We start from the raw sequence: 27,832 nt of genomic DNA, 5'->3' as shown, positions 1-27,832 counted from the left end.
CAACCAGCTAGCAAGCAGATGAGTCACATTGCACACAATTTGCACTAGTCAGCGCAGACTGACTGAGATGTATTCCAGTGTGTTGGCAATCTGTCTGCGTTTATGAACTAGACAGCAGTTATTTGCAAACCTTCGCCAATATGTCTGAGACTGATTGCAGTCAAGCCGACCTGTTTGGAGACAGGTTGCCTCCCACCAGGCGACCTTGTGCAATCATCCTGCAATCAAAAGTGGTCATCCAGAGGTTGGGGGTGTTTTACATTCAAACTCTTAACCTCTTCACTACAATCATCAGGAAGCCACAAATTTTTCCTAGTCAAAAGGAGGTTGCCGTCCTATTTTGACCCTATTGCAACTGAGAGGTTAGATTTCTCTTTAGACTTTAGCTTATGCGCTCCTGCTAACAGCATTGTATTTTCAGTAAAATGACTGTCTTGTCCATACACTTGTTTACTGACTAAAGCAGTCGGTGTTTTCCTCCCACACACAAGAACTCCAGACTTCATGTCTGTTTAACTGTTCTCGTGCTCTCTGTCCTGTATCCAATTTCACCCTTCATGTGTCACCCTGTTTCTACTGCCCTTTCATTCTATTTCTGTGTTAATCTCACTATAGGTTACCCCTTTAAGGCCTGCTATGACCATCTCATATGTCACTGTCAGCATTTCTTTGACTCCCAGTAGTTTCCATTTTTGTCTTCTTTGTCTCATATCTCACTCTATCAGTAGTCTGTCTGCATCTTTTCTTTCTCTCTCTCTCTCTCTCTTAACATGTGGTCTGTTGCAGTTCTGTTTTGTTTTGTTTTTCTGATGGCTACAAAATGTAAATTCTCAAGAAGATCACATGTCCATTAATGGATGTAGCAGATGAGTGTTGCTGAGCGCTGAGAGAGTGAGAGGTTTAGAGAGGTAAAACACAAGGTTTTATTTGATTCTTAATACTGACTCTGTAGGCCTCTTCATGAAGGAGCATTCAAATGTTTAAGTGACTGAATCTTTACAGTTATCCATGCCATGTTTTGACAAATGTCTGGAGTCAAAAAAGGCATGTGCCCTAACCTGGTTTTCAGGCAAAACTATTTTGGAGTGGATGATGTGCTTTGGCGTGTCAGCTTTCAAGAGACAGGAAAAACCAGCAGTAATGAGTAAGTCTGAGTCAAAAGGTCTAAATATAAATATTACATATTATTCACTCGATGTCAGTGAAACATCTCATGAGAACACCTTGGTCGCTGTCCCAGGTTCTGAAATCTCTGGCTTTAGTGTCAGTTTGTTTTCCACAGTGGGAGGTGATCTAAGGAACCAAAGCTCATGGAAACAGAATCTAGGGGTCAGCTGAAGATAATCAGTATTTGTCCAATAAACCTGATGGCAGCCTTTATTTCTGTGAATGCACATTGTAAAAACAAGTACGGAAAAAAAGCGGAATGGCTGAAATGTGGCTAGATAAATATGGACATACAGTTTTCCCTGAGGGACTGGTCGCCTATGCTGTTCATATATTTTTTATTTGTTCTGAGAACTCAAATGTGGTCCCCCGCAGTACAGACAGTTTTTATTTTTGATTTATTTTCTGCTATATTAAATCGGCATTCCTATTTATTACCCGTGGAGAGCAGCAATAGGCTCGGATGACAGTGAGCAGCCTGAGTTTTCAGTAGAGGAAGAAAACGGAGACGTCACATGGAGGGATGCAACAGCAGTAGCTGCTACACCACTAATTACACAACATTAACATAACTAGCTACTGAGAGCTAACCTGGCTAGCTAATTGCTTCGTCTTCTTCATAGAGTCGGAATTGCAAATCTGCAAGAAACTAAATTCATAAGACGGTGCAAAACTGGAAAGCAATATTACGGTCACACACAGCTACCGTGGCCTCTTCTTGCATTCAGTGGGCAGGGTATTCTGGCTAGCTAGCGAAGTCTACGGTAGCAAACTCTACCTTGGCTAGCGTCAGGCTAGCCAGCTAGCTAGCTAGCTACTGACATCGCCTAGCTAGCTAGCGAGCTGTAGTAACTTACGTCATGGAGGAACTAGTCGTGGAAGTAAGAGGGACAAGTGGGGCTTTTTATAAGGTAAGTTGGCAACTTTTGTTGAGTTTTGTGGCCTCCGTTTGCACGCTATACACAAAGTAAGGCTAACTAACATGGATTTGTGTCACGGGGCTAGCTCAGTGTTGTATACGGGCCTCGGTGCATCTGCTCAACCTCCACCGGGACCTGGAACCTGTAAACAAAGCTAACGCTTCGGTGCGGTTCTAACATAAGCGGTACTGCTTAAATTAGGGAACAATTAGTGGTAATATTGTTTAACCAGTAAAGCTGGTGTAGCATTATTGGTAACGCTGAGGAGACGTACCCGGTGGTACCTCTAAAGTGATGTGCAGGGGTTGGTTGTAGATTCGTAAACATAAAAATCAGTCATGAGTTGTTTTTGGTCCCCCCCCCTCCAAAGTAAATTAATTCAGAATAACGGCTCAAACTTAGGTGCTGGTTTGTATAACCTTTATGGGGCCCGTAGCAGGCAGGTGTTTTTTGTTGTGTAAAGGCTGCAGAGATTTTGGGGATCAGTCAACAAGTAGGATAATCATAAATGTGATCCCCTGACCTGCGTCTGTCACGGAGGAGGAAATAACATAAGCAGTACAATAGGACAACACAGGCTACAGAACAGCAATGTATTACATTTGGTTGCTGCTTAATTCAAGGGTACAAGAATAGAATGACTTATGGTAAAGGATCCAGGTAAAATAATGCATTGTATTGCGAGCTGTGTGGTTTGCTATGTCAAGTGTCTCTGGTTTTGTTGTGGCCACATTAATGCAAAGGGTATGGATAGAGTGAGTGTGCAGTACAGCCATCAGAAAACAGAAAAGTTGTAATCGGTCTTGATTCAGGTTAAGGACCTTCATTGAGCTCAGTGGTTGCCATGTAAACTGTAGACTTCTCATGCTACACTCAATGCTTGTATGTTTTAATTTAGAGGTAAATGATTTCTTCACTGAAACATATTACTGAATAAAGAGGCTTTTCCTCGGATTTTAGAAAACTTAAAGCTGGCACAGTGTCAGCTGCATCTTTTAGCTGGGTGTGCCACTGGATATTACAAATAGTTTTAGTAGTTGTAATAGTATTGTTAGCAAAGTACAGAACCATATGAATGGATGGGTGTGTCCAAACCTTTGACTGATACTCTATCTTGAATGATAAGTTTTATTGGCAAAGTGCAATGATGAAAAATTAGGTGAATGGCAGAAGATTTGTTAGATAGTATCCTAGTTTGAAAAAATCAATCCCACTGGGTAAGTCTAGGAGTACACACAGTACTGTTATTAGTCAGACATCTATCTTCAAGTATATGTATTCCACCATTATGGTGTGTGATACCATATGTATATCGATTTAATCAGCTGTTGTAGGTGTTACTACTTACAGTACAGGTATAAGCAGATACACAGTAAGAGGACGACTTTGGCATATGTCTCTCTGCTCATCAGAAAATACCCAGTGTGTTCATGAAGGTTTAAAGGGACAAGTTATGCTTTTCCTTTAGTCTATCATATGTACAGCCAAGGTTAAAAAATAATGAGATCAGTACCTGTCCAAGTAATCCCTGACACTCTGTTTCAGACAGTTTGTTGTTCTCTTGGCTCATTGTGTCACAGAGCAGATATCCCTAATACGGTCATCTTAGGCACACAGTTCTGACTGAAGCCCGACCCACCTGCTGTTCAAACCCCCTGTTTGCAAGGGGCAGCCAATCAAAAGACAGGTGGCTTAATAGTAGTAGAGCTGAAACAGCTTTTTTTTTTTTTTTTTTTTTTAAAAGACAGTGGATGAACTGAACTGCTGCACCAGTGCCCAGCAGAAAATAGATGGGGATTATTTTCAGTTATGAATTACGCTAAGCTACTGTAGTAGAAAAAAAATATAGACCTGTAAGCATAATATGTCCACTTTAAAGGAGACTTATTTTCAGAGCAGTTGCCTTGTCCAGGATGCTAGATGTTAGCACCCCCCCAGCACATAGGGGGGGTTGCTTCTTACTGCAGGTCACATGCATGATTAAATGTTAATAACCATTAAAATCTTTGTTGATGAATGCACAATTTTGAACTTAATTATTGTGAGGATGCTGAGTGACCTAAATAGTTGAACTGGAAAATTATACCCTTGTTTCTGGCTGCACAGTAATACTTAAAATATGCTCTTGACTCAAATGACCGTATTAAATAAACTGAGTGCATTCTTCTGCCAAGTGACAATAATACTAAAGAAATAATTGTGGCTGACGGTTCTACAATAAATCATTTGAAGAAGTCCCGATAGGTTATAACTTAAGAGAACCTTAATTTTGCTGTTTCTAAATAGCACCTGATATAGTACACGAGTCATTCCTCTTTTTTTATTGTTATCTCAACAGCAGTACAACAGTTGCAGTCTACTGCCAGTAGATTCAACTACAATATCTCTTAATGCACCCTCTGCCATATCTGCATTTTAGCAAGATGAGTGTTTCTACTAAAGTCTCAGCTTGTTTCCTGAACTAGGCTGTTCAATCAGTTATAACCCTAGGCATGGCCACAGGTCAGTGAAGTCCTGTTAGAAAGTTAAGAAAGGTTTGGATTTTTATTTTTTTAACTTTGGGAGTTTTGAGAAGCTCTCCTTTCGTGCTTCATTTCATCCACCACTGACTGTTAGCTTGCCAGGCTAATGCAACCCATTGGCAAGGCTTTCTAGCTCTCTCTTTTCCTTCTAGGCATCGCATGGCCTACTTGCAGTATTTGATGCACATGACACACACATTGGCTATGTGTAGACGCAGAGAGAGAGAGAGAGACTGATCCTAACCTGACTCAAGCCCAAAGCTCAAACTACAGAAGAGGAAATTATTTAGGTGGTTTTATTGCTAGGAGCACTGGGATTAGGTCAAGTTTGAGCACTAGAGCTGGTTCCCTTTTACATGGTTGATACCAGTGTTTTGACTTATGTACTGGCTATTTAAAAGATATGTCAAAGCTTAATTCACTTCTGTGATTCTTGTAGGCCTTTGTAAAAGATGTTCATGAAGGATCCGTCACTGTAGCATTTGAAAACAAGTGAGTAATGTAAAATATAATAATCAAACAATATGTTATATCTCTGGCAAAAGATAAAACATTTTTTTATGTATGTTTGTTGCCTCTCTGTCCTAGCTGGCAGCCGGAGCGTCAGATCCCATTCCAGGATGTGCGCTTTCCTCCACCGACAGGGTTCTGCAAGGAGATCAATGAGAGCGATGAGGTCGAGGTAGGTCTGTTTTAAAATACTCAGAACAGGTTCAGAAAATGATTCCTGCCATCTGACATAGTTGATTTGGAAAGTAAAGTTGGTATAGCTGTGTAGCAGGATAAGTTTGGGTGAACGTGGAGCCTGCAGAGTGAGTTGAGTTAAACTTTCAGTGTAAAATAAAATCAGATACATCCAGCATGGCTGGCAAAGAGTGATGCTGTTTAGGTAGTCTTTGATTATGTGTTCTATAATTGATAAATTAGAGTGATGTGTTTTTAAAAAAAAATTAAGATTCACTGTGCCAGTTGACTCATATCATCTTTGTTTAAAGATGGGAACATTTTTTGAAATGAATTGTGTGTATGTATGTCTGTCAGGTCTATTCCAGGGCAAATGACAAAGAGCCATGTGGATGGTGGCTAGCCAAGGTTCGCATGGTCAAAGGGGAGGTAAGGCACACTCCAGTTCATTTTTAAGGCATGCCAAGCAGCACTGCAACAAAACCACCGTCTTGAATTTGCCTAAAACGCAGCCTTGACACTTGCTGCATCCTGAGTGCTTTAATGTCACAGCTTCCGTCATTAATGCTAAATATAGCCACTTCTGCTGAGCGTGTTTTACACTAGTCATAAAAATGTAAAATGCTCATAAAATCCTTTTTATCGAGGTCAGTGCTGATAATCAACCTAAGTGTACCATAATTTATCTGGTGACTGATGTTGATGGCATGTGATTGGGTTTTATAATCCTGAACAACACATTAACTGAATGTCTGATTGATGGGTTGAATTCAGGCTATATGTCCCACATGTCTCACCTCTCAGATTTTTTTTTTTTTTCATTGTATTTCGTTTTTCTTCCAGACTTTTTTGCACTTTAACTTTCCCTCTGTTTCTCCCTCTGTTGTCTTACCACCATCATACTCTTTCTTTTAAGAAAACTCTTTTATTAACAGTATTGCTTATTTAAACTTTTGGAAAAAAAAAAAAACCTTTTGCTTTTAGATCATTCATACTTTGTCTATGTTTCCAGTTTTATGTAATAGAGTATGCCGCATGTGAAGCCACATTAAATGAGATAGTGACACTGGAGCGGTTACGGCCAGTCAACCCGAATAAACCAGCCACCAAAACCACCTTCATAAAGATCAGACTGGATGTACCTGAAGATCTACGGCAAATGTAAGTTTGACTTACACGTATACAAACACATGCTATTCTGACCATGTAACCTCAGCAGATACATGGTCAGAATTTACTTGCTCCAGCTTATATACACTATATTGCCAAATGTATTCACTTTTCATCCTTCACATATTTATAGGGTTTAATACGATGTCACCCACTGTTTGCAGCTATAACAGCTCATGGGGAACTGACGTCAAAGCTAACTACACTATACTGCCAAATGTATTCAGTCATCTGCCTTCACACACAGATGAACTTGAGTGTCATCTCACTCCTAATCCATAGGGTTTAGTATGATGTCGGCCCACCCTTTGCAGCTATAACAGCTTCAGCTCTTCTGGGAAGACTTTCCACAAGGTTTAGGAGTGTTTATGGGAATCTTTGACCATTCTTCCAGAAGTGCGTTTGTAATGACGAGAAGGCCTGGCTCACAGTCTCTGCTCTAATTCATCCCAAAGTGTTCTGTCAGGTTGGGGTCAGGACTCTGTGCAGGCCAGTCATGTTCTTCCACACCAAACTCACTCATCCATGTCTTTATGGACCTGCTTTGTGCACTGGTGTACAGTCATGTTGGAACAGGAAGGGACCATCCCCAAACTGTTCCCACAATGTTGGGAGCAATTAATTGTCCAAAATGTCTTGATATGCTGAAGCATTAAGAGTTCCTTTCACTGGAACTAAGGGGCCGAGCCCAACCCCTGAAAAACACCCCCACACCATAATCCCCCCCTCCACCAAACTTTACACTTGGCACAATGCAGTCAGACAAGTGCCGTAATCCTGGCAACCACCAAACCCAGACTCATCCATCGGATTGCCAGATGGAGAAGCGTGATTCATCAACCCAGAGAACACGTCTCCACTGCTCTAGAGTCCAGTGGCGGCGTGTTTTACACCACTGCATCTGACACTTTGCATTACGCTTTGTGATGTAAGGCTTGGATGCAGCCGCTCGGCCATAGAAACCCATTCTATGAAGCTCTCTACGCACTGTTCTTGAGTTAATCTGAAGACCACATGAAATTTGGGGGTCTGCAGTGATCGACTCTGCAGAAAGTTGGTGACCTCATTTACGTGGCCTACCACTTCATGGCTGAGTTGATGTTGTTCCCAATCACTTCCACTTTGTTATAATACCACTAACAGTTGACTGTGGAAAATTTAGTAGAGGAAATTTTACGACTGGACTTGTTGCACAGGTATCATCCTATCATGGTACCACGCTGGAGTTCACTGAGCTGGAATTCACTGAGCTGGAATTCATCCATTCATTCACAAACGTTTGCAGAAGCAGTCTGCATGCCTAGATGCTTGTTTTATACACCGGTGGCCGTGGAAGTGAGTGGAACACCTGAATTCAGTGATTTGAATAGAATAGAATGCCTTTATTTGTCATTATACAGAATGTACAATGAGATTGGAAGCCCACTCCTGTTTCAGTGCCAAACTGTAGAAAATCCACACATAAACAAATAAAATAAAATAGTGTATAAAAATAAAATAAATGGATAAATATATACATATAAACATGATGTACATTTGGATGGGTGAGTGAATACTTTTGGCAATATAGTGTATGAGCCTGTATTCCCAAAAGACCACGGGTGTTTGTACATGTATCCATAAGTTGATCAGTTTTATTATTTATTTATTGGGTATAAATGAACGCAGGCTTGTTTGTGTGTTCCACTATAGTAAACTGTATGTACTCTGCGTTGCCAGGTGCTCCAAGGAGTCAGCACACAAAGACTTCAAAAAGGCTGTGGGAGCATTCAGTGTCACCTACGACTCAGAGAAAAAGCAGCTGGTCATTTTGGTTCGTCAAACTGTGGTTTTCTTTTTAACCAGCTACATTTTATACACGTCATATTTTCTATTGATCCTTGCATTGACTAGCTTTGAAGTGAAGTGCACCCATGCGTGGATTAAACCATCACCTCGCTGGTGATATCCTTAATGAGTACAATGTTTGATCGTTCACAGTCAGTGAATGAGGTCACGACAAAGCGGGCCAATATGATGAGCGACATGCACTTCAGGAGCCTCCGCACCAAGCTGTCTCTAATGTTGAGGAACGAAGAGGCCAGCAGACAACTGGAGGTAGGTTACACCAGTGTTCTTCAACCTTTTTTGAGCCAAGGTACATTTTTTCCATTGAAAAAAATCACAAGGCACACCACCAGCCAAAAATGTTAAAAAATGATACTCTGTAGCCTATATTAACAATATAGTCATTCTTATCAAAGTGTCTTAAATGGGAATCAAATAAACACAAAAAATATATATCTTCTTTCAAATAAAAAGTGCACGTAACATGTCCACTTCAAGAACACAGCTTGAACATAACAAATGCCACAACAATGTGGTCTTATAGTAGAAAACTTCAGTGTTTTGCAAACTCTAATTCTGTCCAAAAGCATTCTATTACCAGGAATAACACAACACAACAATACATGGAAATAGAGGCAGGCTCACAGCTAATGCCAGTTTAATATCATCATCATGTATAAGTCCCCCGTACAGTGTTTTAATGGATGAAGGTTATCATTGTTAACTATAACCCTATACCACCGAACATGTCATAATTGGCTCAGTGTACTTCAAAAGTGCCACTTACGGCAACAATTACCGTAATAACACTGTAATAATACCCTATGTTGGTTGTGAAGTGCAGTTTCTCAGCTTTCAGAAACTGAATTTTTCCGATAGGTCGCGTTATTACGGTAATTCAAAGTTCCTTTGATCAGCCGCCTCAGGCTCTGTGCTAACCAGCTGTTCAGCTAGCAGCGGCGATTGCCCGGCAGTATAGGGTTATAATAATTATGCTGTGTGTGGATTTCAGATGGCTCTCATGTTGCAAAACTACTACTGCAAACTGTCGGTCTGGGCATTCAACCGATGCTTTTCGTGCCTCCAGTTTCTTGCTGTGGGGTTTTAAAAATGATTCTGGTGAAGGAGTCGCTCTCATGCCTCCGCTAGTGACCACACTCCCTGGCCAATCAGTGGCATGCTGTACTCGGTGTCACATTTTTGTATCGCCTCGGATCGCTTAGAACCTCGGGTGAGTGAGTACGGAAAAAGGACCGGCAAAGTGTACCTGATTCTAATGGAGATGCCGTCAAATCATGGCGAGTCGTTCCTTATGGAAACGCGGCTTAATTCTCTTGTCTCTGTGTACAATGCAATTCGCTACCTGCTGCTATCTAGTCTAGTGATATGGAAGAGTATTACATGATTATGCTCCCAGTCACTACTACAGCACAGACACTCGTGGCATATTAGGTGAAACTGGATAATTTCCCACGGCACACCTGACGATCTCCCACGGCACACTAGTGTGCCGCGGCACACTGGTTGAAAAACACTAAGTTACACACAGTTCCAGCCTCGGTGTGAGTAATTGGATCATTTTGCAGCTGAGAGTGGAGAGTTTTTAAAGGATTTCTTTTCAGTAAACCCATACATCCTGTTTGCTCTTTTGTGGCATTCATTAAATTTTAAGCTTTTTTTTTTTTTATGTGTATCTCTCCAGAGTTCCAGACAGCTGGCGTCTCGGTTTCATGAACAGTTTGCTGTTCGGGATGATTTAATGGGGCTGGCCATTGGGACTCACGGGGCCAACATTCAGCAAGCACGTAAAGTTCCTGGAGTCACTAACATAGACCTGGACGAAGAGACCTGCACCTTCCACATATACGGAGAGGTAGGAGGGCTTTACTGTTGCACAGATGAACTGATAGGCTGATATGTACGTTAACCCAGCATGTCTTCAGTACTGGTAAGTGGCTATAGATTTAATAGAGTTAATAGAGTGTAGAGCATGGGGGAAAAGGGCGGAAGGGGTGGCAGAAGTTCCATTACACTTGCTTTGTTTTACATTGAAGGACCAAGATGCTGTCCGTATCGCCAGGAGTTTCTTGGAGTTTTCCGAAGATGTCATCAAAGTTCCCCGGAACTTAGTAGGTGAGAGTCACTCAACTGAGACAGCGAAATTAGTCATGCGGTAACTTTAAATCGGATTAATCCTCAAATAAAATAAAGTTTATCAGACTGTGGCTGATAATGTTTTTGCTCCTGCAGGGAAGGTGATTGGCAAGAACGGCAAGCTAATTCAGGAGGTGGTTGATAAGTCCGGTGTGGTTCGGGTCCGTATTGAGCCTGAGAACGACAAAAAAACATCAGTGGCAGCGGCGGCGGCAGCAGCAGCAGCAGCTGACGAGGTTAGTGAGGGTGTGTGGGTGTGTGTGGGTGGGTGGGGGGGACTTGCTTCATGTTCCTGCATGAAAATTCATCAGAATAAATACACTGGTGCTAATTCAGCAAGAGAATTTAAACTTTCATTGTCTGAATCTCTGCCACAGGGAATGGTGCCATTTGTATTTGTGGGAACCAAGGAAAGCATCTCCAATGCAACAGTACTACTAGACTATCATCTCAACTACCTTAAGGTTTGTGTTCTCAGTGATGTCACCTTTGACCGACTATTTGAAACTATAAATATTTTGTGCAGTGTTGTGCAAAGTTATTGGGGACTGAAAGTATAAAAAATTGGCACCAGTTAACCTTACCAAGTTTAAAAAGTGCAGTAATCATAAGAAAATGTAAACCAGATTTACATTTGGTCCGACCACTTCTTCACCACTTCTCTTAGCTACACTTTTTTTTCCAAAGTGGTTTGTTCCAAGTGCTTTTGTCTCTCCTCTAGACTGACTTGTGAAGTTGAGGTCATTGCTGTTGGTGTTTTCTTGTGATTTCTCTGCTTTATGTTGTATTATTGGTGCTCTGTTTAGTTTTGTTGAGTGAAGCTGGGAATTTATCAGGTAAAGATACACGGGAGACCTCTTCAGAAGGTGGTGGAGACCAAAACGGAGCCGGTTATTTTTAACATACTGTGATGTTTTTGTTTCTTCATGTCCACAGGAGGTGGATCAGTTGCGTCTGGAGCGTCTGCAGATTGACGAGCAGCTGAGACAGATAGGTGGAAGCGGAGGAGGGGGGACAGGGCCCCGAAACCCTAAAGACAAAACCTACGTGTTCGATAACGGAATGGGGCTTGGGATGGGCCGAGGAGGTGGAGGAGGGAAGCCCTATGCAGGAGGGGGAGGAAGAGGTGGACGGGGGCGGAGAGGTGGAGGAGCTTCTTTTGCCTCAGGTTTGATTAAAGTTACTGCATTCATACACGTAAAGGGTAAGCTAAATTGGCTCATGTACTCATCTCAAGTGCCACTCTACTGCAGAGGTGGAAAGTAACGAAGTGCAAATGCTTTGTTACTGTCCTTAAGTAGAATTTTCAGGTATCTTACTCGAGTATTTTCTGACCACTTTTTACTTTTACTCCCTACATGTTCACACAAATATCTGTTTTTTTTAAACAGGATCGTTATTTTAGTTTTAACACATTACTGCACTCTTGTACAAGGGTGTATACTACATATCTTAATACTACATAAGTCATAATTTATATAATCTATAACAGTAAGCCAGATATAAAGCATACTTACAAGGTATTCACATCACATTATACTCATGTGAGTACAGGAATATTACTACATAATGCACCCGTACTACATAATCTGCTGATATTAATGCATTATATTGTCACTCTCCTAAAATAATGGCCAAAGCTTTTTAACAAAAGTTTTATTTTTTGCCTAAATCATCATATTTTCAATGTTTGCTTCAGTTTTTTTGTCTTTTCTGAAAAACCTACACAGAAATGGGATATGTAAGATATGTATTATGTCTTTACTAATCCAGGGGTGACTAAAAGTATTTGGATAAAAGTTTAGGGCCTCCAAATTAGGGCAAAATAGTTTTGCACAAGGTAATAAGATGTCTGCTGAAGGGTTGTCTGTTATGAAATTGGGCTGTAATGTTATCCTGACTTCTACATTTATTTTATATTTTCATGAATCACAGGAGGATATCCCCATTGGTGATGGGTCTTATGTTTAGGTGTGGAGGCGAAGTCTCACATCAGCTGGCAGAAATGTCCTCCAAAGAGCTACTTTTTATTTTTATACTTTGAGTACATGTCAGAGACTGTACTTTTTTCACTTTCACTTGAATGAAGATTTTAATCAGTATTTCAACTTTTAACACAGGTTCTTCTACTTAATTGAAGATTATGTGTACTTTTGCTGCCTCTGCTCACCTCTGAGAAAATCTCCTGTGATTGGTTGGTTTGGATGTAAAAGGCACAATGACAAAGAAAAAGAGCAGATTCTCTGGCATAGATTGATGTTAGTTCCCTTTTTTGTGCACTTTGATCCCATTTCATAGTGAAGTAAGTATTTGGACGTGTGATATTTCAGTAAAAACTTTTCCCCAGGCGAGGATTTGATTATGAAACAACGATTAATCACAGGTTGAGTCTGTGTTGTCTTTCCGAGGCAGCTGAAATGAGGATTGACTTTGTCCTCGGTCCCCCAGGTACCAACTCTGAGGCATCCAACGCTTCAGAGACGGAGTCGGACCACAGAGACGAGCTCAGCGATTGGTCGCTGGCCCCCACCGAGGAGCTAATGACAGGAGGTGGGACCCTGCCCAGACGGACAGATGGGAGGAAGAGAGCAGGCGGCGGAGGGCCAAGAGGACGAGGAGGGAGAGGAAGAGGAGGGGGAGGATATAAAGGTGGGTGTTAATTATCATTGGCTGTCTTTGATCTTTTCACAGGAGTCTCATCTCATTCAGTGGTTTTCTAAATTATCAATGGAAAAGCTTGATAAATGTTCCTGTTAATTTGAAGATAATGAATGGAATTTATTTTCATTCAAGTCATAAAAAAATGAAAAAGAATAAAGAGAGAGAAATGGGTGTGTTTTGACTCAAAATAATATTTTGAGATGCTTTTCATCAAATTATGCCTTGAAGAATAGAAATAAATCACATAATGAGATCTCTGCAGACTCCCTGTGCAAATAAATTCTCATTGAGTTTACTTTTCAAAACAATCACTATTTATTTTGAAAGGAACTGTTTCTCTTGACTTTAATCTAATTAGGACGTACATAAATTTCACCCTATTTTTAAGTCGCTACTTGGCAAAAAAGTAGGTCACCTGACTGAGACCGAAGGGGCCGTACAACATAGAATGTTTTTGATTGCTAACATGTTATTTTTATTCTTGGTTTAGGTGAAGACATGCATTGGAATGATGCAAGACCTCGCCACATTAGAGACTCAAAGACAAGAGGACAAGAAGACACTCTGCAGGTAACATTGAAAAAACGGCCGCTGATAAATTATCTTCACTGTCACGTTTAAAATTTAATATCTGTGAAGCACTCCTCAGCAGTCACACAGATGCTGGTTTTAAATAGAAAAATAGGACATCAAGAAGTCAAGTGTTAACTGGTTAAATAACTACAACACGTTCCATCATTTTTCTATAACCAGCTGTTATTGTTTAGCTTGCTCTTGTCAGCTGTGGAGACAGGAGGATCTGCTGAAAATCAGTAATTGGGACAATATTGAGAATAAATAAATATGTTTATGCACGTTTTTGTATTAGAGCCCTGATTTCAATACAGGAGATGAGACTTAAGATGCGGTAGAAATGAGGGAGGAGAGAGAGCAGTGGTGGAGTAGGTAGATGACAAAAAGGAGAAACAGATAGTAGTAAAAAGATGATGAAATGTACAAATCTTAAATCATCATGTATGTACTTTAAAAGAGCTACCTGTGATCTTTAAAACTAAATTTTAATGGGGCACCCGGGTAGCTCAGTGGTGGAGCGGGCGACCACACACACATGCCACCCTGCGGTGCGGGCGGCGCGGGGTCGCCGATTTGCCCGTGTGTCTTCCCCGTATCTTCCCCCCGTTTCCTGTCTGTCTACACTGCAAATAAAGCCGATGTAGCCAAAAAAAAAAAAAAAAACCTAACTTTTAATTGATACTTTACAGCAGTTTCTCTTTTTATGTTTGTAATTATGAGTTTCTTGACAGTTATTGTTTAGTGACCTAACACCAATTTGTTTCAGATATGTTATTTTACATAAAAGGGTGGAGAACAAGGTCATCAGCTAATGCTAGCTAGCTTGATTAGCAAGCTACGTCTGTCAACTTCAAAGGTGCTGTTAGCTCCGAGTATCAGCCCCAAAAAAACCCCACTGGAATTTCACTCTCCAAAACTAAAACACAAACCTCTTGGATGGTCTGTACCGCACAACAAGCCATATTAGTCACATAAGATATGTCTTGAATGAGGTAGATTTGGTGTGTTCATGTGTATTTTTTTAGTGCGTGCATGCGTTGTGTGTGTCTGCTTGTATAAGTGTGCTAGTGAATGAGTATGTGTGGGTGTAAGCCTTTAAAGGAACATGGTGACTGCAATGAAGAAAAGCAAGCATAACCGCTCTGTCAGAGCTGAGGTTTGTTTCCTGCTGCAGAAAAGACATTCTGATGGTGAAGATGTTAAAAATTAATGTTAATAATAATTCAGTGTCCAGCCTAATGGCACAGGGTCAGTGACTCAGAGTTTTATATTAATGGGCCTTATTTAGATTAATATTAATCTAAATCTGCTAAATAATGTTACTAAAACCTTGAAATAAATGTGGTCTAGTACACCCCATGCCCCCTTTAGACTCACCCCTGCTTGCTGCAGGTGTTGCTGCCATATAAAGCAGGACAGCTGCCTTCAGTGGGCTGCCTGGTTTAAACATCATATCGGACTAAGTTAACAGTTCATCTGCATATCTTAGTTTAACTTCTGTAGGCTTACTGTAGATTTTCACTGTGAAAAAAAAAAAAAATGATGGGAGTTGCTCTAAAGTTTGTATTTTTCCACATTGGAGTGCGTTGATCGGGTGGTTTGATGAAGGGCTCCTCCAGTTTTTTTCCCAGTAAAGTTTTTAATGGTGTTTACAGACGCTAGAAAAACGTTTTCTTTTACACCACCTGAGGCTCACCGCCTCAATAATGGCTTCATGTTAAACTATAACAGCATCGTCACTAATGCTGTTGTGTTATCAGTCTTTTTGTTGAGAAAACTGGGGACTGCATGGGCCTAATATTATACTTTTTATACACGTGCTCCTAAACGCATTTCTGCTACAGGTCCATTTTTAGTTATTAAACACATTTACGTGGTGAGCTTTACAGAGTCGTGCATTAAATGAATCACAAAGCAAAAACTTTGCATAGAGGATTCTTTGTAATCGAGTTATTCGAGTTACTCGATGAATCGTTGCAGCCTTAATTTGAGGCTGACTGTGTGTAAAAGTAAAGTTGAACCACATGCTGTCTCTGCTAAAACATTTCTGGTCATTTTGCCTGCATAGCACTGCCCGTATTAGGTGTGACTACCAAAAGCAGATGGATGCTGGTTTGTACTGAGTATTTGTTTCCCAAAGCAACCCTCTCTAATGAGTATTTATATTTAAGTCATGCTTGCTTACTGACTTACTTATCCTTTGCAATAAAACAGCTTCTTCAGTATACTGGTAAATATTATGAGACTGCTGCCAATTTTTGAATAATTTTACTGCAAGTATTGGTTACCCATCTTGCTTACACACAGATAGTAAACAGTACTATTTTCAGCATATCAGGTTTTGCCTCTGTTTGACACTCGTAACCACAGCTAAGTAAGACAGTCAGTCCTGCCTGTCCTCGCTGAACATCATGTTGGACTCTTTATAAACCACTCTGTTCTGCTCATGTGGGAGTATATTTAGTCCTAACTTAACTTTCTGCTTGATTCCTGATTCTGCCGGGCGTGACAAATATGGGTGTACCTTCTCTGCAGCACGGTGGTGTGGTGGTTAGCACCATTGCCTCAGAGCAAGAAGCTCCTGGATTCGAGTCCACCTGGGCCCTGAGCTAAGAGGCACTGAATGTGATCGTTAATACGGAGTGTCTGGTTGAAAATTTCTTGTACTAGTGTTTTGTAGTGGTATTGTTTCAGCGCTGATCCTTTAGGTGATGCTCCCTTTGGTTTTGTGTACTTTTAGTTTTATAGTTTTATATTGTTTTTTTTCTTCCCTTGACACTGTAAAGTTTTTGTATAACTGGCTGTTAGTATTTGGTTATCTATGCCTATCGCCAGTATAAAAGGTGGATATAGCCACAGTGACATTTTGGACTTTGCATTTTAAAGGCTCTGTGTTAGCTTTCTGGCTGTTGCCATGTTGGGGTTTTTTGGAACCAAAAGTTACCGTATTTGGATGACAGGGTGGATTGCTAACAAATTAACCTAATGTGTCTTTGGACTGTTGGGGGAAGCTTAGACAGGACCCATGCAGGCACTGGGAGAAATGCAAACTATATAAAGAAAGGCCTCAGCCCCCAGCAGGCCATAATTTATTCAGCTAATCTATTAATCTGCCCCAAGAGGCACCAAGAGCACACACACAATGAAGGGGCCCAATTTAATAACTCAGTCATGGATGAAATCTAGCAGCTGCAGATTGGCTCAATCTGCCTGTCAGTGAAAGCAGTCAGGCCAGTTATGAAGGAGAAAAGTATCCACGGAGGCCAAAACTGTATCAGACTAGGCTGTCCAACCATTTTGTCTCCTCAGTAAGGGCATTGCTATCCTCAGATGTAGAGCAGGTCATCTACTAATCGGAAGGTTTGTGGTTCGATTTCTGGCTGCTCCAGTCTGCATACCAAAGTATCCTTGAACCCCGAGTCCCTCCCCATTAGGGTTTAATCCCGGGACCCGGGATTCCCGAGAAATGCGATCAGAACCATTTCCCGTTTCCCGGGAAACGTTAAGACGGGAAACCGGGAAAAAGTCGCATTATATAGCCTATAAAATATGCCTGCCCTGAACAATAAAGAAATATCTGTTTAACTTCGAGTGTTTCTTTTCCTCGTTTGCAGCCGCTTACTAACAATCAGGAATTAGGATACGGGCCTAATGTGTGAAGAAAGTATCATGAAATAGATTACTTTAACATATTTCACTTTTAAAACGGACTTGAATAAAATGTATATTTTTTAGGCTATAAGGATTTGCCAGTTTTTCAAAAGACGATTCACAACGAACCTACATTAACCCTCAGACACGGCGTTATAAATTTGTTGTTGCCAGAATGGCAATGACCAAGTCGTAGTGCATTACTCAAGGCCCTGTGTTATGCCATATTATAGTTTAGTACAGTAGTTAACTTTTCAATGACTATTACAGCGTTCCACTGGTGGAACCGTGTGCACGACAGCGTAAGTGGCTGAGCCTTTATCAGTGCTGTGTGGAGATGAACCGTATTGTTTTGCACCAGCAGTTGTAAAATAGCTTGGTATAATTCCATGTACAATGCAGGAATATTCAAATTATATTTGTTAAGGGAGTGTTGAGGAACTATACAACACCGCATAGCTCGAGCACTTGAATGCCGAGATGTAGGTTTTATTGCATTAATCAAGGCAACGTTGCCCCCTACTGGGCATAACAGGACATAGCTGGAAAGCTACACAATATCAAAATAGGTTAAGCCCGACACAGGCTACAGAAGGCCTAATTAAAATAAAATAAAAAAAAAAAACTTTTCCCCAGGATTCCCGGGAAATGGCTCATCTTTTCCCAGGGTTTGATTCATAACATTTTCGGGAAAAATATTAAACCCTACTCCCCAAGTACTTACGTAGAAAAAAGTTCTTGTATGAATGTGTGTGAATGGTTGAATCGACACATGTATAAAGCGCTTTGAGCGCTCAAGTATAGTAGAAAAGTTCTGTATAAGAACTAGTCCATTCACAGTCCCTCACAAATAATATAAAATAAAATAATCATGTAAATGAATAATGTTATAACACTTGTTTTGGAGCCAGCCTCATGTGACCAGTAGAGGACCTGCAGTTTTTGGTACTCTGACTGCTTCATTTTTCAGCTCTAGGAGTTGCCCCTTGACCTGAACTCAGGGACTACAGATGAAAACAGGCTTTTAGGGTTTTTTTTTTTTTGTGTGTGTGTGTAAGTCCTCGTGCTGCCAGCACCAGTCAGACCAGTAAGGGCTTGGACACGAGACCTCTGAGGTGGTCCTGTGGTGTCTGGTACCGCAATGTCAGCAGGGAACCCTTTTGGTTCTGTGGTCTCTGTGGAGTGAAATGGTTATATAATGAATTGTGATGTGGGGAGCCTGAAGGCTGTGTCAGTGCTTTAGTCTTTTTATTGTGTACATCAGGCATTTTTGCAGTGTGGTGGGGGCATAATGTCCTCTTTGGGAAGCTTCAGCCATTGGTGGCACTACTACTGTAGCTGGGTGTGCTCGACCTGCATCAGTTTTTAGGTGGGTGGGGATTTCACGACAAGGACCAAAGCAGTGTTAACGAGGAGCTCACTGTTATTCACTTCACCTGTCAGTGGCACTAACGTTGTGGTGGATAGCAGTGTTCCTGCTAAATAAAATCAGTTTTTCCGCTGTTAATGGACTGTCTGTACCAGACGCCTCAGCTAAGTACAGACATCTGTGTTAATGATCACTTCATGCACAGACAGGTGGAAGTTCACTCTCTATTTTATCAGTTTGTGTTGACAAGAGATCAGACAGCTGACCAGCTAACATTGACTCCTACACAGTAAAAGACTGAACAAAGTAGAATCCGCTGTTCACTCATTTCACAGCGTCCCAGCTCATAGACGGAGAAATAGTCATTTTACTGAGTCTGGTCCTCATAAATTCTTCTCCCCAGCTTTGAGTAGAAGGTTTACATAGATGTTAATTATTCACACCATATTTTACCAGCAAGCTATCATGTCCATTAACTCCATTTACCATTTGATTATCTGTGCAGTGTGACTCTTACTGTTTTCCACCCCACAGATCCGTGTGGATGGAAACAACGAGCGTAGCGTGCAGCACTCCTCAGGCGGCCGAGGAGGAGGAGGAGGAGGTGGTGGTCCTTCCTCATCCCAGGGTGTTATCAGTGGCAGCGGTGAGGGACAGCCCCGCCATCACCATCAGAGACCCACGAGGGACCGAGGGATGAAGAAGGACAAACAGGACGCTCCCCCCGCGCTGGTGAACGGAGTGTCGTAGATACCCCACTGGAGGACCTTCTCACTTAGACACACATACACAGGCAACTCATCACAAGCCGTTGTAGAGTCTCAGTCTCTGCTTTTTCTTTTCTGTCTCTGTCTAACACACGAATACACATATTTCCATCAGCATCGAAGCGTTTACAGTAGTGAAGTCTTAGGCTGCAGGTGATCTGGTATCTGCTAGTCTGGTCTGTCCTTGACTGGTGTTGGATCTCCTGCCCGTTCTCTGGATAAAAGAAACAGTGAAAAAGGGAAAGAAGAGGAGGGATTAGACTAAAACTCATGTTACACACAATCATTAACCCCAAACATACTCCTGTCCCACTAAACCAACTACACAGAGTTTTGTTTACTACTAAAGAAGTGAGGCAAAAGAAAAGGAAATCATTGGCTGACAGGAATCAAAGTAGTGCAGCCACTGGAGACGGCAGGATGAAATACGTGTTCCCTTCCTCTGAAAAGCACACTTTTAGGAGGTGGCTTCAGTGTTTGCAGCAACTCTAAATTTTATTTTGGATGGTCTGAAATCTCCAACTCCCAAAAGTTCCTTTATAACTATTTTGAGCAGAGAAGCAAGTTTGAGTCTCTGTGGGAAAATCAGCTGCATTTTCCACAGAAACGTTTGAGGTTAACTGTTAATTTAAAACATCTCTTTAATAAGGGGCAGGAATGTTTTCGTGTCATCCAAATGACGTAAAATCCTATAGGGATTCAGACTGGAAGATGATGTTTGTAGAGGGCACTTTATGGATTTTCTTTTCCTTTCTTTCTTTCTAATGTAGTCTTTTTTTTTTTTTTTTTTTTACATTTAAAGCATCCATGTTTCAACATGAAATTCAAACAGGGATGCATGAGCTCTATAGTCACCTGTGTTTTGTTTCCTATTTCCTTGATATTCTGATTCAGTAACGTAGAAGATGTACAAATGGAGAGGCATAAATCTGAGGCACACTGACGCGTATAAACCGCTTAAACACAGCAGCTCCCAAGAGTGTTTGTCAGGGTACATGATGTCATGAACTGCTCTCCTTTTTAAAAGAAATTATTCACCTGCCACGTGAGCAGGTCACACCCCCATACAGTGACCAGAAATGCATTATTCATGGGTGTTTACAGTTATTCTGCCATAAACACTGAGTCGTGACTCAACATGTCTGCAGTGGTGTTCGGCCACAGTGGGGGACTAAGCTCCCTGAACCCATTCATCTCATCTGTAAAGAGCTGTCAGCAGGAATCACCATCCTATACCAGACTTTTCAGCCTCTTCAGTGAAGGGTATAGGCTGCAAGCTAGGCGTACTTTGGCTCGTTCCACTTGTATCTGGCTTGATGCCGGTTAAAATAGTTTCTTTTGCTTTCAAACAGGATGCTTTTACAGCAGCTAACTCCTGTCACACCACTTTTTTTTTTTTTTTTTTGTAATTTATGAGAATCTTTGTATTTAACTTTGCCATGAAAAACGTATTTCAAGTGTAACTGTAGAGGATGTGACAGAGTGTTGAGTTTTTCCTTGACAAAATAAAAATTTGGCCTAAGTTTTATTCTTTTTGGTGATCTTATTCCTGACCTGTCCAGTTGACTTAACTATTTTGTTTTTGTTTTATTATATTTTAGAGCAGAGAAGGGTTCTGAAGTTTTCTTAAACTAATTGTCTATACTAGCAGTCACGCTCCATCCATTTATTTTCTTAACTAATTCTCTGATTCAGGGTGTTGGGGACTGGGGGCTTATCCCAGCTGACTTTGAGAGGCAAAGGTCACCAGTCCATCACAGAGCTTTTTCCATCCACAGCCAATGAAGTAGATGGAAAAGTCTTTCTTATCTCTGTGCCTTTGATTTATGCTCCTCCATTCTCTGAATTTGGCCTGAACATATCAAAACCTTTTATGCTGCCTGTTCAAGCCCAGTGTAACACCCCTTCTTTAGGACACACTGTAGAATGGGTGATGCTGTTTACATTAGTTGTAATTCTTTTGAGGAGGTCTAACTTTGTGACTTGCTGAGGTATTTTGTTCTAGAGCGAGGCCAGTTTTCTGACCTCGCTCTGTGCTTTTCTGCCTTGAGTTGAAACTCTTTAAGGCACCAATATAAAGAAACGGAGCATCAGTTTGTCTTCAGACTGTGTGTAACCAGCACGTGCTTTCAGACAAAGGAGCAAGACAAACTTCAAGCTCTTGAGTTGTCGTAACCTGCTGTTCAGTTGACACCTCGGTGAATTACTGACTTCCTAAATATTTTGAGTCGAAGGATTCTTGGGTACAGCGTCAACATCCAAATAGAGTCAAATTTAGGTTGCAGTAAGGTTGTTAAGATCATGTACCTTGTCAGTCGTCTTAAATTCAAAGTGATTGCTGTGCTGTAGACAGGCTAGTGTAGAAAGGTACCTGTGGATTTATGATTATTATGATGAAAAGGAACCTGATAGTTAGAATAAAGTGAAAGTCAATATAAAAGAAAACCAACAAAAAACACTTCTTAAGGTTTCTCTGTGCATTTGTGGGCTCGTTTTACGAGAGCTTCTCACCACTTAAGCTCCTAGCGCAATTTCTGGACTGGCAGGTTAGCTGGCAGGTCATCAGCAGCGACAACAGACCTCAGAGGGTTAAAATTCAATAAGGAAATTGATACCACTCTCATTAGTATACAATAAATATGAAGCTTGAGCCATCACACATTGAGTTTAGCTTAGCTTGCCCGCATTTACCCAGAATGAACAAAACTCGGTGACCATCACCTCTGAGTGTTTAAATGATTTCCACCATTTGAGGTTTGATTGGAACGCTTGATTTTTGTCATCCTGTAACGCCTCCTTTCATGCGGTGGTTTTAATGGGGCCAAATAGGAAAATTAGAAAATTATTATTCAGAGGAGTGGATGGAAATGGGCATTAGTTCTTTCTCTTACCTCATTTTTGCCTTGCTTGTTGTGTTTAGCCACATAGTAAAAGTAATAATAATAAAATGGCTTAAAAGTGTTTTCCAAACAGGTGAAAATGCTATTAAAATCTAGTTCCTAACCCTAGATGGGTCACCTGTGACCTGATGAATGTTGATAGGTTTAATAGTCATGGTGAGAAACTCCATTTAAATCTAAACTAGAATGCTCAGAGAAACCTTAACTATATTTTTTGTAACATGTGCCTTTTAATTGTGGCTACTATCACAATGTAGACTTGTAAATCAGGGATGATGAGACATTAATAACGGACCAGGTGTATAAAGATGGCTGCTCCTGTAGTGATGTAATTAAGTCCTCTTTGGTCGTCACTGACAATGCTGAGCATCTCGAGCTTCCTCTAAAGTCTAAGGGCCGCTTAAGAGACGGGTGAATTTGGCACGTCAGGAAACCGCCTTCTTTAACCACCTGATCCTCTCTGAACACTGAAGGTGTTGTAACCTTGTACAGTTGACAAACGTAAGCCTGTAGCTTGTGACCTGGTTCAGCCCATTTCTGAAATGGATTCAGTTACTTCTGTAGGCATGTGCAGTTCGAGACTTTGAGTAGCTTCACACCAAAGAGAGGCATGTTCTCTGTAACCCCCCCCAAGAAAGACAAAATGGTGTGACCCAGTGCAACTTCACCGTCTCTCACCGAACTGAGTGAAAGGAACTGATAAGATTTCAGGGGTTGAGCCAGGTCTTCTCTCTAACAGACGTCCATGTACTTTTTGAGTGTTGTGGTGCATGTACATCTTTATTTTGGATCTTAAAAGATATTCAGTAGATTTGGACACATTAAAACGATAAGTTTAAGTTGTTTTTTTTTTCTTTTTTTTTTTCAGTTGTCCTTGACCTGAGTTCAGCTAGCGTAGCCAGCGATGAGTAACATCTTGTGTCAGTGAAGGAGACAGCCGTCACCTTAGAGACAGTAATGCAACTTTTACCTTGTTTTAGGAGACGTCACAGGAAACTGTTGCGTAACATGAGTAATGAATCATGAAACAGGCTTTCTTTAGAAGTTCATTTTTCTTTTACTAAAAGTATTATGGCTCTCAGCTTCTCTTATCACTAATAAGTTAGAACCTTTGCTTTCACTGCAGCCATGTTGCTTTTTTCTCTCTGTAAGCATTTTCTGCAGTGCATCGACAAATGGCTCAAGTAAAAGTAACCTCTATATTGTCAGTAGACCATCAAGAGTGTGGAGTTACTTTGTATTGTAAAAACAAACAAAAAAGGTGGTTAGAAAAAGAAGGAAGGAAGGCATACTGTATATAATGATGTCATTATTTGTGTGAGAAAAAGATTTGTACTTTTGTTTCAAATGTGCACTTATCCTGATATTTTCTTTTTTTGCTGTTTAATATCAGTTAAATGCTAGAGCTCTTGATAATAAACAATATGTGGAAAAATAGTATCCTCCAAGCAGGATTGAGTCACATACAGCTTTCATTAAGAATGAGATGTCCATAATTCTGCACAACTTCCCTAAAAGAAGGTTTTGTTTTCTGTTTTTTTGTTGGTTTTTTTTAACCAGACAGGGAAAATCCACAATGAATTATTGAAACCACATACAGAAGGCTTGACTGATGAGACCGATGTCTGATTTTAAAGATAAGTTGTTTCAGTGGCATTGTATAGTGGACAGGTTAGTTGGCTGGTTGCTTTTCTTTTTTTTTAATAAAAGTATCCACTTGTTTCCGCTCCCAAAGCTTATTGGGTTTCCCTAATTTACTCCATCCAAAATATATCATTTATACACCTGTTCAGTTGGGTAAAATAAAGTTTTAAGTGTACACTGACTTGACTGGTCATCCACTAGTCCACCGATGGACCGTGTAGGGTTAGGGCTGAGTTTTGTCTTAGTCGCGTGATAGATTGACAGACATTTCCAGTGTTAATCTTTTGAATGATAGCCACAAATTTAATAAAGGGTGGAGATTAAACTAACTAGAGCGGAGCCAATATATCAGCCGATATTAGCAATTTGCCAACATATTAAAGGCATTCAGGGGGAAAGGTGCTCAAACATAATGAGATGATCATGTTTGTGTGCTAACGGGTGCCGCTAAGAGGTGATTAGCCTAGCTAAGCGCAGCATAAAATAACTTTGGTTGTTCAAAGACTTATTGAAGACAAACTGAAATGTAAAAATATGCTGGTTTTGGCTTGATTGTAATTAAAAAATATTCAATCAACTTACTAGATACAACTTGTTACTGGGTGGCCATAAGTCTGCTGTTTACCGCATATATTCCTAATGCCATGCTAAGCTAACCACCTCTTGTTTTTTTTGCACACATCGGTCTACCTACAAGCACCTACCAGCTTTAGTAAATGCTTGCTTCCTTCCGTAACTGAAGTAGCCCATGTTTAATGTGGATTTTCCCTTTAATTTGTGGATTTTCCTTTGATTTTAAAGCCAGTGAACTTGTCAACTTTCCATGTACAGAGACCCAAATAAGTAAGGAGAGTTTTGTTAGGATTCCCTTTATCTCTTTTTCTTTTTAAACAGTATAAAGTTTTCATAAGGTTAAAGGTGAGACTTTTCTTGTAAGAGCCAATTCTCTCTGAACTGACAAAAAAAAAATCCTTGTACTGAGTCTACAGATGTCCTACTTTCACACTGTCACACCAGTGACAATGAATGACAGCGTTTGTGTCTGAGCTTCAACCTGCTTGTTGGTGTATTTTATTGTGCCTCCTAACACCAGGTTCAGAGTAGAGGTTTTTAACTGCAGGGGTGAAAAACTACATTTGGCAGAAGTTAAGTTTGTTGGCTTTTTTTGTACTTTAGTTGCCTTTTTAGGGCCATTACTAACAAAGTGTAGTTCTAAACCAAGGCTTGTACTATTGTGGAAAATGTACATTTAAAAAAAAAAAAAGTGGGTGAAGGACTGTTGCATGCTGACCATTTGGGGTCATTGGAGAAATGGTACTAAGGAAGCCTTTACTTTCAAGTCTCCATAACTTACTGGTTGTGACATTTTTATCCAGTTCTGTGGTTTTCAAGTGACTTGCAATAGAGACAACTAACTGAGTATCCTGTGAGTCATTGCAGAAAAACTAGGAAATGGTATCTAGGCGTGGAAAATGCTGCAAATGTGGTCACAAGGAATGGGCCATCATCTAGATTTCTGAAATATTTGAGATCCCATAAAACAAAAGTTTAAGACAAGAAACTTCACTGTGTCCACCTCAGTGGTACTTAATTGCTCGGGACCCTATGAACAATGCAAGGATGTGAACAGTACTACAACACGTTACTTGGCACCCCAGTACCAAGCTGTATAAATCTTAATGATGGGTTTTAAAATGCCTCCCTAAAAATGCTGTTAACCCACATGAAGTTTCTAATTGTGTGTTCTGTGTGAGCTTGTGGGTTTGGAGGTTTGTCTGCTTGTGACATTTTTGATCTTTTTAGCATTGTCATTGCGAATAGACTGTTAAAATAAGAGAGAGCAGAAATAATTTTTCACTGGAGACTTCTGCTTTACAGGAAAAAAAAAAAGAAATGGCATAACTGAAAGTTTACTGTCAGTTGACATAAATATGACAATATAAGTAAAAGAGTTTTTCTTATGAAATGTTGCTATGCTGAGGATATTTTCTGGCAGATTGTCGGGTGGTAGCTTGTTTTTTTGTTGATAGAGGGGGGATGTTAATGATTTGATGTGCATTTGATGTGGATTCTTATTCTTACAGCAGCAACTGTTTTGACTTACAAAGGCGGTCGCGTGACTTTAAGTATGGATCCAACCGTGTACGCGAATCTTGATCTTTGACTGGACATGCCAAAAGAGATGCTCTTTATACAGGCTTTCTATATGTGTCAAACACACAAGGATAATGCAGAGAGCTGGGGAGCCAAAATTCTGCTCCTTTTAACTGTAATACAAACCCATGTGACCATTTGCATCCCTCACTAAGCCGTTGGTTGTGTCAGGGTTGCAGCATGGTTCGTGGGGAACCAGCTAAAGAGAAAACCTAAAATTGTCATTGTTGTTGGTTGCTATTCCACAGCACATGTCAGCAGACATTTATTTGCAGAATGTATATAACATAAGCAAATACTATCTAGACACATTGTTGGCTATTCAACTATATTATGCCAGGAAGTGAAGACACGCAGAGAATCTGTAGATACTTCAACCAGGGTAGTCAAGAGAAAAAAAAAAAAAAAAAAAAAAGCTGTAAAACCTTGTGTGCACTTTTGGGCATTTTTCTTTTCTTTTGTACATACTACTACTAGCATTTAAGATGTTTGGGTTGACATGTCTGGTTATAGTGCAATATATTTTGTATGCAAGCAGTTTCAATAAATAAAGGTCGATCTTCCTCAGTTAGCTCCGGCTGTTTTTAATTTCACTGGGTAAAAATATAAAGGTTTAAATGGGGCACCTTAGCTTGGGGGTAATGTGATTGTGTCCTTGTTTTCAGGGGCTGCAGAAATGTTACCACAGAGAAACAGTTTCAAGGTAAAGTTCATACAGAAATAAAAGCTATGCTAGAACGAGTGAATTCCAGTTCACACTTTCAGTTCCTTTACTTTCTTCCTTTCCCTTGTCTCCAACAATTAGGCTTTCTTCTTTCTTTCTTTTTTTTTTTTTGCTAAGTGCTTTCCACATATTGTTGTGTTCCAGTATCTACCATTTCAGATGCCTGAGGAAGGCCACCAAGAGCTACCAGGCAAAACTAAATCTGGATCCTCTTTATTTTTTCCTTGCCCAGTCATGCCCTTGTGTTCCTAGGATCCATTTTGTCCTTGGTGGCAATGCAATATTGGATGCATAGTGGAAGCAACCTAAACTGCAATGGTTTTCAAGTACTTAAAGCTGAACGTCCACCAGTTCACCAATGATCCATCTAGGATTTTGTTTGTTTTTTTACTGATATTTCAAGCAAAGTCTCAGCCATTTTGCCATCACTGTTTTTTTCTGTAAAAAATTTCCTTTTGGTTCTTGAAAAAAAACTATAAAGGGTTGATGTGACCCTAACCCTAGATGGGTCACCAATTACCTAGTAGAGGTTAAGTGGTTACAAATGTAGCCTGTTGTATAATCACATAATCATGAAAAAGAGTTTTCACAGGACTCTATGCAGTCCTGTAAGAACTAAGTACATCCAATGAGACAGTTATTTGTAAAATTATCTTTAGCAGTAATGACTTGAAATAATAATTTTCTCTGTGAGTTTATCAGAGGTTTAAGATTTGACATTTTTGGTTTCAGTTGGGTTGAGGTCTGGGCTTGGATTGGGCCGTTCTGTTGTAGATCTGATGCTGTGCTTGGGATCATTGTCCTGTTGCATGACCCGATTTCAGCCAAGCTTTAGCTGTTGGACAGACGGCCTCACATTTGACCCTACGGCAGTGGTCCCCAATCTTTTTTGCACCACAGACCGGTTCAGTGTCAGACAATATTTTCCCAGACCGGCCTTAATGG

At 40.5% G+C, this 27,832-nt stretch overlaps 1 protein-coding gene across 2 annotated transcripts; it reads left to right on the top strand.

The window, feature by feature from the left end:
• Positions 1–1,671: 1,671 nt before the first annotated feature.
• On the top strand, positions 1,672–26,734 carry fmr1 (fragile X messenger ribonucleoprotein 1). Of its 2 annotated transcripts, XM_030738776.1 has the most exons (15): positions 1,672–2,078; positions 5,049–5,101; positions 5,198–5,291; positions 5,651–5,722; positions 6,306–6,454; positions 8,183–8,276; positions 8,444–8,560; positions 9,993–10,163; positions 10,345–10,423; positions 10,541–10,680; positions 10,822–10,908; positions 11,381–11,612; positions 12,893–13,093; positions 13,596–13,675; positions 19,233–26,734. In XM_030738776.1, exons 1-15 carry the CDS (start codon positions 2,028–2,030, stop codon positions 19,446–19,448), a joined length of 1,836 nt encoding a protein of 611 aa, XP_030594636.1. In that variant the 5' UTR covers positions 1,672–2,027; the 3' UTR covers positions 19,449–26,734. The 2 variants fall into 2 exon arrangements, with proteins under 2 accessions (XP_030594636.1, XP_030594635.1); XM_030738775.1 differs by having other exon boundaries at positions 10,541–10,908.
• Positions 26,735–27,832: the final 1,098 nt, after the last annotated feature.

This window comes from Archocentrus centrarchus, chromosome 10 (assembly GCF_007364275.1).
Source record: "Archocentrus centrarchus isolate MPI-CPG fArcCen1 chromosome 10, fArcCen1, whole genome shotgun sequence".
Taxonomy (NCBI): domain Eukaryota; kingdom Metazoa; phylum Chordata; class Actinopteri; order Cichliformes; family Cichlidae; genus Archocentrus; species Archocentrus centrarchus.
The sequence above is the reverse complement of the archived record's forward strand: the minus strand, read 5'-3'. Positions and strand labels throughout refer to the sequence as shown.

Bases quoted from the DNA above. Each gene is read 5' to 3' on its own strand.
- fmr1 (XM_030738775.1), top strand. From the start codon at position 2,028: ATGGAGGAACTAGTCGTGGAAGTAAGAGGGACAAGTGGGGCTTTTTAT. The intron at 8,561-9,992 runs GTAGGTTACACC...GTATCTCTCCAG, and splicing joins AGGCCAGCAGACAACTGGAG to AGTTCCAGACAGCTGGCGTC. The intron at 10,909-11,380 runs GTTTGTGTTCTC...TCATGTCCACAG, and splicing joins ATCATCTCAACTACCTTAAG to GAGGTGGATCAGTTGCGTCT.